The sequence below is a fragment of the Salvia splendens genome, chromosome 5 (genome assembly GCF_004379255.2).
Source record: "Salvia splendens isolate huo1 chromosome 5, SspV2, whole genome shotgun sequence".
NCBI classification, from domain to species: domain Eukaryota; kingdom Viridiplantae; phylum Streptophyta; class Magnoliopsida; order Lamiales; family Lamiaceae; genus Salvia; species Salvia splendens.
The window spans coordinates 40,681,068-40,692,575 of record NC_056036.1 but is presented as its reverse complement, the minus strand read 5'-3'; the positions used below and the strand labels follow the sequence as shown (position 1 = coordinate 40,692,575).

Sequence of the window (11,508 nt, the reverse complement as noted above, 5' to 3'; positions counted from 1 at the left end):
CGCAATCGATTAGTGAAGCAAAAAATTTGAAAAAAAGGAATGTGAATTTGGAAATTAAATTAGGCAGTTAAGTAGTAAGGTAAGTTGTGGGAAATTATGAATAATTATTTCAACATTGTTGTAGGAGTATATATTCTTATATTCAATAATTATATTTTAATTTGATCTATTTGTAAAATTTACAGTAGTAATTAATTTTAATTTTTGTAAGTTTCTACTTTTTTTTTTAATTTTATTTTTTGCATTAAAACTCATGTTGTGTCTCTTATTTATAAATAAGAGGTGACAAGCACAAAATATCTTTTTCAAAACATATGGTGAAGAAGAGTTTGTGTGGATGAGGTAGAGTCAAGAACTAGTAAGATGCAGAGGCTTCTTCTCCCTAGCGCCGCTGCTTCTTTCCCTCTCCTTCCATTTCCACACAACAAAACAAGCACAACTATACGTTGCACTAGTGAGAGAAAATCAAACACAAACCCTAACACATTGAGATGGCCGGCCATCTCTTTCTCTCTATTCGCCTCCGGCTTCTTTCTCGGCCCCTTAATCGATGGCCTACATTCGAGAGTCAATCTCGTCGTCTACCAAACCGGCGCCATTGATATCGGCCCTCTCCACACCAACATATGGGTATTGCTAACATTCTCATACAAATTCATTACACATTAAAATGTATAGTAAATAAATAATGTTCAATGCATTTGTTGATGTTTAGGTGCCTCCTTTACTTGGAGTGTTTTACTGCAGTGTGGGGGTGTTGCAGTTAATCCTAGATGAGAAGTTCTCTCCTAATGAAAAGGGTAGTCTTGATAAAGTAGTTGCTTCTCTTATGTAAGTAAGTAGATGATAAAATTACCCTAATTAACAATTTTTTAGATTGTCATACCCTAATTACCCTAAGGGTTCGTGTTATAATGATAACTACCTTAATGTGTGGTTGTTATTTATAGAGCTTTGGTTGCGATAATAGAATTGAGTGCTGAAATGTACAAAAGTGGAGTGGCGGACAATATTGAAGCATACATATTATTTGCCGGGGCTCAGCTTATATGGGCCTTGTTAGATAAGACGACGCTTGGATTCGCGCTTTCTTCCCTTGTCGGCATTGCTTGTCCACTCGCGGAGATTCCCATCGTCAAGTAAATGAGTAAAGCTCAAGCTTTGGCTCGGTTTGATTGCTATATGATTTTTTTATGTGGTTGTTTCAGGTTATGGCATCTGTGGTACTATCCCGGAGCTAATGTTGAGATTTTCGAGGAGGTATGTATAGTGCATTTGGTTTATACTTTATTCGTGCACAATCAATATTCATGTTTTCTTACGTATATCCACAAAAAATAATCTGCTTTCGTCTTTTATGACACCAATCTACCATTTTTCATTCTCTTTTTTTTTACTTATTTAACTACAAATAATTTATAATACTTTGATATTTTTTCTCTCTATTTTATAGCTTACCAATTTTGATGTATACAATTTAGAAATGAATTAGTTAAAGCATATATTAAATGAATATGATTTGAATGGATGGATGCAGGGGATAGTGAGTTGGACCATTGTTTGTTATTTTGTGTATACGCCCTTCTTGATCAATCTAGCCCGTTGGATCAAAACTCTTCTTGCTTCTAAACAAGAATCCTAGTTTAGTTTCTTACAACAAAATGTATGTATGTCTCTTACAATGAATTGTATCAAAACAATATATAAAATTATAAATGATGGCAGCTTTTTACTCCCAAAGATATTTGAAATATGTCATGTGATTTTTAATTGTTCATTGTTTTTTGGTTTGGGAGGAATTAAGAATTGAATATCGATCTCTCTTTGAATGAGAAAAAAATATCACAACCCTTCGTATATAACCAATGCATTTTTTTAAAACAATACGATGAGGAATTGGTATGTAATGAGACGCTTGATTTTAATAAAAATGACATTTTATTTCTCTAAATTATTTTGTACTACTAAACATGAGTACTTCAAAGTGTATGTATATTTCTCTAAAAAAGAAAATTGATAGTAGTCCATTTTAATTTCATACTACTTCATTTTGTTTATATATAGTTATTTTATAACGAAGATAATTAGAATAATGGTTATTTAGAGTGAATTATATAGAGTTTATTATAATGAAGATAATTATTCACCGCAAAAAAGTGATTTGAGATCCTTTGTAAGTCCGGTACTATCACACCACTTGATATCTGTTTATGAGAGAAATTAAAAACGTGATAAGAGAAATAAAGATATTTTAATTGACAATATCAAGAACAAATTTTGAAGATGCAACTAATGTTACAATTTAAGACATACATATGTTGAAATTATTTATAATATTGTAATTATTCCTGATATATAGTACTATAAGGGGGTGTTCGGTTGGCAAGATTAAATCTCATGATTAAATATGTATCATGTTTGATTCATAATATTGAACCTTTCAACTTAATCCTAGATGGATAGTCTCATGATAATTAGTCATAGCCTCTCCCCTCCAACTAAAATAATCTCACAACTTAATCCTAGATGGATAGTCTCATGATATTAGTCATGACAACCGAACGCCACATAAAAAGCATGTACTCCGGATATGCATTACAAGACTGAGATATTCACTCACATCCACCACTATATCCTAAGAAAAACAAAACCATCGAAAATAATAAAAATAAAATAAAAGAACAAATAAAGAAAAACAAAACCCAAAATCATTAGAACCTACCAAGAAATTGTCCACCTCAAATTCATAACAACAATTTCAAAAAAAAAAGTGAAATCTCAACAAGAAAAAGATATCAGAAAAACAAAACAAAACAAAACAAGAAGCAGAAAACAAGGCATACAGAAACCCAAACTCTGTATGCCAAAAGTTTCTCGCTCATGTTTTCACGCAGCCATGGTTAGACATCACAACCACACCATCATCAACATTATTCTCTCTCTAACAACCATTTCCTTTCTCTCTCACACAATCCACGCACAAGACAAACCTCTGATCCTTAGCTGCGGTGGCTCCCCGGCCAAAGATGCCGACGGCCGCAATTGGGATCCGGACGAAAAATTCCTCTCCGCCGGCGCCAAATCCATCGCTGCAAAATCCGATGTTCAGGATCCTTCCTTGCCGTCGGAGATTCCTTATATGACGGCGAGGATCTTCCAATCGGAAGGCAAATACCAATTCCCGATCAAAGATGTGAAATCTCGCACGATGCTCCGCCTCCATTTCTACCCCCCATCCTACCCTAATTTCAACATCTCCAAATCCTACTTCGCCGTCGTGGCCGGCGGCGTGACGCTGCTGAACAATTTCAGCGCCTCAATTTCAGCGGAGGCGCTCTCTCAGGCGTATTTCATCAAGGAATTCTTCCTCGCTCCGTTGGATTCACCAACGCTCGATGTCACATTCACACCTGCTGCCGGCGCGTTTGCGTTTGTGAACGGGATTGAGGTTTTGCCGATCCCTGCGATCTTCGATTCAGATCCGGCGCTCGCTGGCACCGTTGGAGCCGGCGCTGACGGTGCCGATCAGCGATAGTAGCATGGAGACGATGTTTAGGTTGAATGTCGGCGGTCAGTATGTGTCGCCGGTGAATGATTCAGGCAGACTGATGCGGAGTTGGTATGATGATAGTGTTTATATGTACGGAGCGGGCATTGGAGTTGCGGTGGCGGCTAATGTAAGCATTGCTTATAAAAAAAATGCCTCCCTTCATGGCCCCACTTGATGTGTACTCAACCTATAGATCAATGGGAGCATACAAAGATGTGAACAAGAAATCAAATCTCACATGGATTTTCGAGGTTGATCCGAATTTCATGTACATGTTGAGGTTCCATTGGTGTGATTCCGAGATGACGAGGTCGAATCAGAGAGTTTTCAACATCTATATCAACAATAAAACTGCCGAATACGACGTCGACGTGTTCGCCATGACCATGGCCACGGCGACCCCGGTCAAGAAGGACTTTGTGGCTCGAGTCGGATCTGACTCGAGCTCCCAGCTCTGGGTGTCCCTGTACCCGACAGAGTCCGTGAGGTCCCAGTTCGCCGACGTCCTTCTCAACGGACTTGAGATTTTCAAGCTGAGTGACGTGGCCAAAAGGAACCTCGCGGGCCCCAATCCAACCATCTCTGACCTCATGAGGAAGTATCAGGATAGTCACATGGGGCCCGCGTCGTTTGAGAAGGAGAAATCCGTCATCACCACGGTGATCATCACGGGGGCGGGTGGGGCCTTCGCATTCGGTCTTGCCTTTGTCGTGTGCCTCTTCGTTTACCGAAGGAAACGAAGAGGATCAAAAGGCGATGGCACCGCCACGTGGCTACCTATCTCATGGAACTCGAACACGAGTTCCACCAACATAAAATCCTCCGTGTCGGGCCGGAGCCAGGGCAAGACCATCTCATCCGTGGGAGGCTTCGGAAAAGTGTACAAGGGCGTGGTCGACGGGGACACGTTGGTCGCCGTAAAACGGTCAAACCCGTCCTCTGACCAGGGCATCAACGAGTTCCAAACGGAAATAGAGATGCTCTCGAGGCTCAGGCACCGGCATCTCGTATCGTTGATCGGATTCTGCGAGGATAACGGCGAGATGATTCTAGTGTACGACTACATGGGGCAAGGGACGCTAAGGGAGCATCTGTACAAGGGCAACAAAGTCATTCTATCATGGAAACAACGTCTAGAGATATGCATCGGAGCAACAAGAGGCCTACATTACCTCCACACCGGAGCAAGATACACCATCATCCACAGAGACGTCAAGACCACAAACATCCTCCTCGACGACAAATGGGTGGCTAAAATGTCGAATTTTGGGCTCTCGAAGACCGGCCCGGACATGAATAAAGGCCATGTAAGCACAGTGGTGAAAGGCAGCTTCGGGTATTTAGACCCAGAGTATTTCCGGCGACAACAATTAACCGAAAAATCCGATGTGTACTCGTTCGGAGTGGTGCTTTTCGAGGTTCTATGTGCCCGTCCGGTGCTGAACCCTAGCTTGCCGAAGGAGCAAGTGAGCCTCGCCGATTGGGCGATGAGGTGTGCGAGAAATGGAACGCTTGAGGAGATCATTGATCCGCAACTGCAGGGGAAAATGAACCAAGAGAGCTTGAAGAAATTCATGGAAACCGCAGAGAAATGCTTGGCTGATCACGGCACGGATCGTCCGTCGATGGGCGATGTACTGTGGAATCTAGAGTTCGCTCTACAGCTACATGAAAATCCTGACCATAAAAGGGCCGAATCTGCTGCGACGGGAAGCGTCGACTACCAAGGACAGATCGACCAGAATAGCATCATGGCTATGCATAGAAGCATTCTCAATATTGAAGAAGATGATGATGATGAAGCAAGGAAACCGATGAACGAGAGTGATAATCCAGATGAGATTTTCTCGCAGATTGTTAACCCTACGGGCCGTTGATGTATGTATATATAACATATACTACCTCCTTCCCCAAAAATTTGTCACACTTTGATCCGGGTTTTAAGAAATATAATGGAAAGTGAGTTGAAAAAGTTAATGGACTGTGGGTCCTACTTTTATATATTAGTTTTATAATAAAATGTGAGTAGGAATGAGTTAGTGGAATACGAGGTCCACCACTAAAAATGGTAAAAAGTGAAATGAGACAAATTTTGGGGGACGGACGAAAATGGAAAAATGAGACAAATTTTGAGGGACGGATGTATTGATCACAAGATTCGTTATGTATTGATGTTGTCGGTGAATTTATGACTCTGGAGTTAGCATGCAGATGATCAACTTGAAAATTATATTTTTTTATTTGCTGAGATGGAGTAATGCATTTCAATAATTTATTTTTACCAAGAGTTGTCTTGAAATCAAAACGTAAGAAACGTCATATTTTATGAATTACTCCCTTCCCTCCGTCCCACAAAATTTGTCTCATTTCACTTTTTACCATTTTTGGTAATGAACCTCATATTCCACTGACTCATTCATACTCACATTTTATTATAAAACTAATATATAAAAGTAGGATTCACATTTCACTGACGTTTTCAACTCACTTTTCATTACATTTCTTAAAATTTGTGCCAGGTCAAAATGAGATAATCTTTATGAGACGGAAGGAGTAAATGTACGTAAATTAATCACATTTTTATTTTTTTACCAACCCAATTTTTTGTAAAAAAAATTAGCGAAGTTCAAAGTTCATTTTCCAATATTGTTTACTGATTTTGATGTGAAATTTGAATTTCCTTTGGAAAGCTATTGTTGTTATCTTTGTAATGGTATGTGGTGTATAATCCAAATTATGATTAAAAAAGAAAAATATATAGTAAGGCGATGTATTTATATATAAACATCAGACTCGTGAAAACCGAGTTATTCACAATTAAAATTGAATCAGGCTCAATTGAAGAATAAAATTCCCAAAATATGGGAATATATTTCCAAGCAATTAAGTTCATTTTAATCTTATCAATGTAACTATTTAGAATTTTATAGTACTAATATTATTTATAAAGTAGTATTACTATTATATTTTAATATAACATGTAAATACAAAAAATGAAATGATTTCAATATTTTTTAATTCAAACTAAAATTAATCTTATTTAATTTACCAATATTCAAATTTAGTTTTTCAATATTCGAGAAGGGGAGAGATCTCTCAACACGCCAGTCTTCTCTTCCACTCACAGTCGCCGCCGTTTAAACGGATAAGCCTCCGCCGCTCCTCCGCCGCCGCTGCCACTGCATATCTTCTGCAGAATGGCGCATTCTTGCGTATCTTCTTCCTCTCTCAGATTCAACTCTTCTTCGCTATCTCTCTATTCACCAAACACATTTTCTTCCTCCGCCAAAATCGTATCTCTACCCTTCCAACCCCTCCGTACCAGGTACCATCGATAAATTGAACTGATTCACAATTTAATTTTCCTTCTAGACCCCGTTAATCTTATGATTTTTCAGGAAGCTGAAGAATTCTAATTCGTCGGCGAAGGCTGTGTACACTCCGGAGAAGACCTCACGCGATGGTCTTTGGTCGATTAGGTTAGGGTTTTCATGATTTTATTATTTTTTAAAATATTTTTTCGATTGTGTGTGATTTTTCTTAGCTCCTGGGTTTAATTTCCTCTGTCAATGTGATTGCAACTCTATGCTAGCAAAACGAATGATACAGTCTAATTAATTTATAGAGCGAGTATTTAACTAATTGGTGATAAATGTGTTGCTCTTGTGTGTTTAGGGATGATTTACATATTCCTTCATCGCCATACTTCCCAGCTTATGCTCAAGGGGGGCAGGGCCTGCCTCCGATGGTCCAAGAGCGTTTTATGAGTGTTATTAGCCAACTTTTCCAATATGTGAGACTGTTATTTGCTGAAATTTCCGGAGAGTATGGTTTACAAGTCACTCTGCTATAGTTGTAACTCCTTGTTGGTATTTCAGCGGATAATACGATGTGGTGGAGCCGTTGACGATGACATGGCGAACATTATTGTTGCTCAGTTGCTGTATCTTGATGCTGTTGATCCTACTAAGGTATGGTTTTTCTGTCCTCAGGCTAACACTTATGGAGACACATATTTGAGATTGCTAGTCTTGTTTTGATAGTTTAATTGTCTTCTTTACTTAGTACTATGATATTTGTTGCCTAACCAAAGCAGATCAAAGGTCTGTTTGGTGTTAGCAACATTAGAGTATTTGGAAATTAGAACAATGAACTTAATGGTGTTATGAACTTATGATAATGATTGCTTACTCACACTCAATAGAGTATTTCGTAGCAATGTGTTGTCCCATCGTGGTATCTCTAGTTTTATGGCCTCTTCTTTGTGTTGATGAATATATTCGTGTACTTTTACTTATGACTATACCGTTTAATTTGTATCGTACTGAACAGGATATTGTCATGTACGTGAACTCTCCAGGTGGATCAGTGACAGCTGGTATGATGTAGTATTGTTTAATAGTTCCATTATCTGGTAGCTGAGTGTACAAGTAACTTATCTGCTTCCTTTTCACTTTCTAGGAATGGCTATCTTTGATACCATGAGGCACATAAGGCCTGATGTTTCAACTGTATGCGTGGGGCTCGCAGCTAGGTGAGGATACACCTACTATAGCTTATTAGCTTTTCAAAGGTTGCTGAAAAATAATGCTCACATTTCATGGAAAAAATTAGATTAATAAAAACAATGACTCAATTTTTTGAAAAAATCAATGAAAACGGGCGAGCCTTAACAAGCAGATAGTTTCTAGCATATTACTTGGTGATTAGATATTTTGAGTTTACGCTGACTGTGGAATTCATTGATTACATGTTGACATTGCTTTTTTTTCTTTTGGGCTTTCCAGTGGTAGTGAGAGAGAGAGGGTGGGTTATGCCCTCTGTATATACCACCAATATATTTTTAGATTTTATTATTTTTTTTGTTTTTGTTTTTCATGTTAGCAAAGTAATTCCTAGACTTAGAATCTCGTTATTGTGAAGTAAGTGATTTACAAATACTCTTGAAATATGTAAAAAACTACACACTCAAATAAATGCTACTGTACTAATTAAATTTTGCTAAACACGTCCACATAATCCCTAATTCCTCTGTGCCATTCATTATTTATTCAAAATATATTCCACATCATATTATTGTATAGCTGTTGTTAGGATTTATTTACACCCATCTGATCTGACCTCTGTCATCATGTGGTTCGTAGAAGTGTTGTTTATCCCTTAAAAACTTTTAAGACTTGCTTATTGGTACTTTGCTTGTGAATTCTTATTATTAGATGTCTTTGTAATGTTGCATCTTTATTCTTGTGCAGTATGGGAGCTTTTCTTCTAAGTGCTGGTACAAAAGGTATAGCCTTTCATTTCTTTTGGTCATTAAGGATTCTACAACAGTTTTTCTAATTTTCTTGAATGGTATTATACTCGGTCTTGACTTCTTGTTGATGATAACTGAAGGAAAAAGATACAGTCTTCCTAACTCAAGGATATGATCCATCAGCCCCTTGGTGGAGCACAGGGTGGGCAGACTGATATTGATATTCAGGTGATTTCATCATTTTTGTGTTTTTTTAATACTTTGGCTGCCAGCTAGATGATATTTGCTTTCTGCTTGGTAACTTCTGTTTACAGCATGATGGTTAGGACATAGGATTGAAATTACAAGGTGTGAAATAAAAGGTTGGAGTATGCATTTATACAAGTACTTCGTATTAGAATTCTTTGGTTTTATTTCTACTATGAAAATATGTTTTTATTGAGGTCTGAAAAATGAGATTACATTGTACTATTGCTTCAAATGCACTATTACTTAAGCTTTGCAGCTCCGTCTGATCTCTCACATTTCGTGCCACATAGATACTTCACCCGTTAGGTTAGTAGCTAATTGGCTATTGGTTTGTCAAGATACTATCATCTATTACGCCATTCGAGTGAAGAAGCACTCGAATGGAGGAGAGTTTGATGGTTGTCTTATTATTCAGTTGATATAAAATTAACTTTTCTCATTAGCCAATCTGATTGAGTTGCAGGTTTTAATGTTGTAACTCATTCACTCAGTAAAACCTCTTAAATCTCTTCTTTTTAGATGAAAACCACAACATAATCCTCGCTGTTCTTTATTGCAGGCAAACGAAATGTTGCACCACAAAGCAAATTTAAATGGATATTTGGCATACCACACCGGTCAAAGCCTGGAGAAGATCAACCAAGACACAGATCGCGATTTCTTCATGAGTGCTAAAGAAGCCAAAGAGTATGGTCTCATAGATGGCGTTATCTTGAACCCACTCAAAGCCCTCCAGCCGCTTGCAGCTGTAGCAGAATAGCCACAAGGTTCATTTCATTCTCCTCCCTCTTTCTGGTCGATGATTGATTCCATAATCTACATCACAGGTTTTGTTGATTTCAACTATACCACTAGAAAATTTAGAATCAATGAGTACTACTATGAATTGTTCTTGTCCAGGCGCACCCATGTACGATTATTACTTAGTTAAATTCGATGAACTTATCGTTGTCCTACGTAGTAAGTCTCGTCGTAGTTTTCATGTTCCCTAAATGTTCTTCTCTAGCACTTCAAACTTGTTTGTTTCCAAGGTTATAGAATATGTACCTGCATAAAAATTTTAGTTTGTTTCTATCTGAAATGAGGAAGTGTTCTTTTTTGTATTCTAATTTAACATGATGTGACTCTAGGTTGTTGCTCATCATATTATATTATGAAATCGACGTTACTATTTAGGTATACCATTCAATTTTTTTGAAAAGTCTACTTAAATAAAAAGAAACATCATGGTAATGCATGCCCGTCAACCAGGTCGTGCCCTCCACTTTATGTCACACCCTATGTGTATATATAAATATGCATGTATCAATTATACTATCTAAAATCCAAACTTTATCTTATTCAAATCCATATTAATCCTATGGAGCTCAATCAATTACAATATGTTCAAGAAAATGCTGCCGCAGCCACCGCCACCACCACCACCAGCAGAGTCCGTTGTGCCGCCACAACAGCCGTTGCTGTCGTGAGGCAGCCATTTCAAATCATCACCACCACCCTCCTCAGCCTCCTCCTCCCCTTGTCGTTCCTCCTCCTCGCCCGCCTTGCCACCGCCCACTACCTCCTCTCTGTCTCCGAGGACCAATCCCCGACACCCCCGGTTTCTTTTATAGCCGCATATCTCTTATATTCCAAAACCCCCACGATCCTCCACTTTACAGTTTCGATCATCAGCGTCTCATCCCTCTCCTACGCACTAACCGGAAAAACCACATTTCCCGGCTGGTCGTCGGCCGAGCCCCTGACGCGGCCGCGGCTGTACGTGTCGTGGCTGCTTCTCGCGGTTCTGCAGCTCTGCGTGGGAGTCGGGATCGAAGGCACCGTAGCAGCAGGCGTCGAGGGCTCGAGCTTCGGGGAGGAGGGAAGCTTCATATGCAGATTGGTGTTCTTCTTTGGGCTGCACGAGATCATGCTGTTTTGGCGGCGGGCGGTGGTGAAGCCGGTGGTGGACGACACGGTATTCGGGGGCGGCTGGAGGGTGGAGGGGCGGCTGGAGAAGGCGGTGGTGGGGCTGAGCTACGGAGGGCTGTGGTGGTGGCGGCTGAGGGAGGAGGTGGAGGCGCTGGTGGTGGTGGCGGAGGTGAAGAGGGAGATGATGTTGGGGATTGGGGTGGTGGATTTTGTTGGGTGGTGGTTGTATTACGTGGCTGTGACGGTTGGGATGGTTAGGGTGGTCAAAGGCTTGATTTCGACGGTTGCGATCTTGACACGTAGGAGAGAGAGTCGGCCGCCTAATGATCAGAAGGTTTGACTTGGACTGCCCTCAATTATTGATTTTGTTTTTTTAATTTCTTTTATTCTTTCTTGTTGAAAATTCTCATAACATATTGAGTTTTTATGAGCACATTATGTACTCAATTATGAAGAGGAAATTATTCTTTAAATTTTATATTTTGAAGATAAACACTCTCTTTTAGGCTCTTACCTAATTTTGTTTAAATTTATTTAGAGTCGA

At 39.2% G+C, this 11,508-nt stretch overlaps 2 protein-coding genes and 2 pseudogenes across 2 annotated transcripts; all 4 read left to right on the top strand.

Moving 5' to 3' along the window:
• Positions 1–306: 306 nt before the first annotated feature.
• Positions 307–1,740, top strand: LOC121802170. Its single transcript, XM_042201759.1, has 5 exons — positions 307–630; positions 716–831; positions 951–1,139; positions 1,209–1,260; positions 1,538–1,740. Exons 1-5 carry the CDS (start codon positions 364–366, stop codon positions 1,640–1,642), a joined length of 729 nt encoding a protein of 242 aa, XP_042057693.1. The 5' UTR covers positions 307–363; the 3' UTR covers positions 1,643–1,740.
• A 1,081-nt stretch (positions 1,741–2,821) lies between these two features.
• On the top strand, positions 2,822–5,502 carry LOC121803101 (annotated as a pseudogene).
• Positions 5,503–6,640: 1,138 nt separating this feature from the next.
• Positions 6,641–10,009, top strand: LOC121802742 (annotated as a pseudogene).
• Positions 10,010–10,413: 404 nt separating this feature from the next.
• LOC121804297 lies at positions 10,414–11,304 on the top strand. Its single transcript, XM_042203795.1, has one exon. The coding sequence runs from the start codon at positions 10,414–10,416 to the stop codon at positions 11,302–11,304; it is 891 nt and encodes a 296-aa protein (XP_042059729.1).
• The last annotated feature ends 204 nt before the right edge of the window (positions 11,305–11,508 follow it).

What these genes read in the sequence shown, in the direction of transcription:
- LOC121802170 (XM_042201759.1), top strand. Translation starts at nt 364, where the DNA reads ATGCAGAGGCTTCTTCTCCCTAGCGCCGCTGCTTCTTTCCCTCTCCTT. An exon ending in AAAGTAGTTGCTTCTCTTAT is followed by an intron (nt 832 to 950) that starts GTAAGTAAGTAG and finishes TGTTATTTATAG; the next exon opens with AGCTTTGGTTGCGATAATAG. An exon ending in GCGGAGATTCCCATCGTCAA is followed by an intron (nt 1,140 to 1,208) that starts GTAAATGAGTAA and finishes TGGTTGTTTCAG; the next exon opens with GTTATGGCATCTGTGGTACT.
- LOC121804297 (XM_042203795.1), top strand. Translation starts at nt 10,414, where the DNA reads ATGGAGCTCAATCAATTACAATATGTTCAAGAAAATGCTGCCGCAGCC.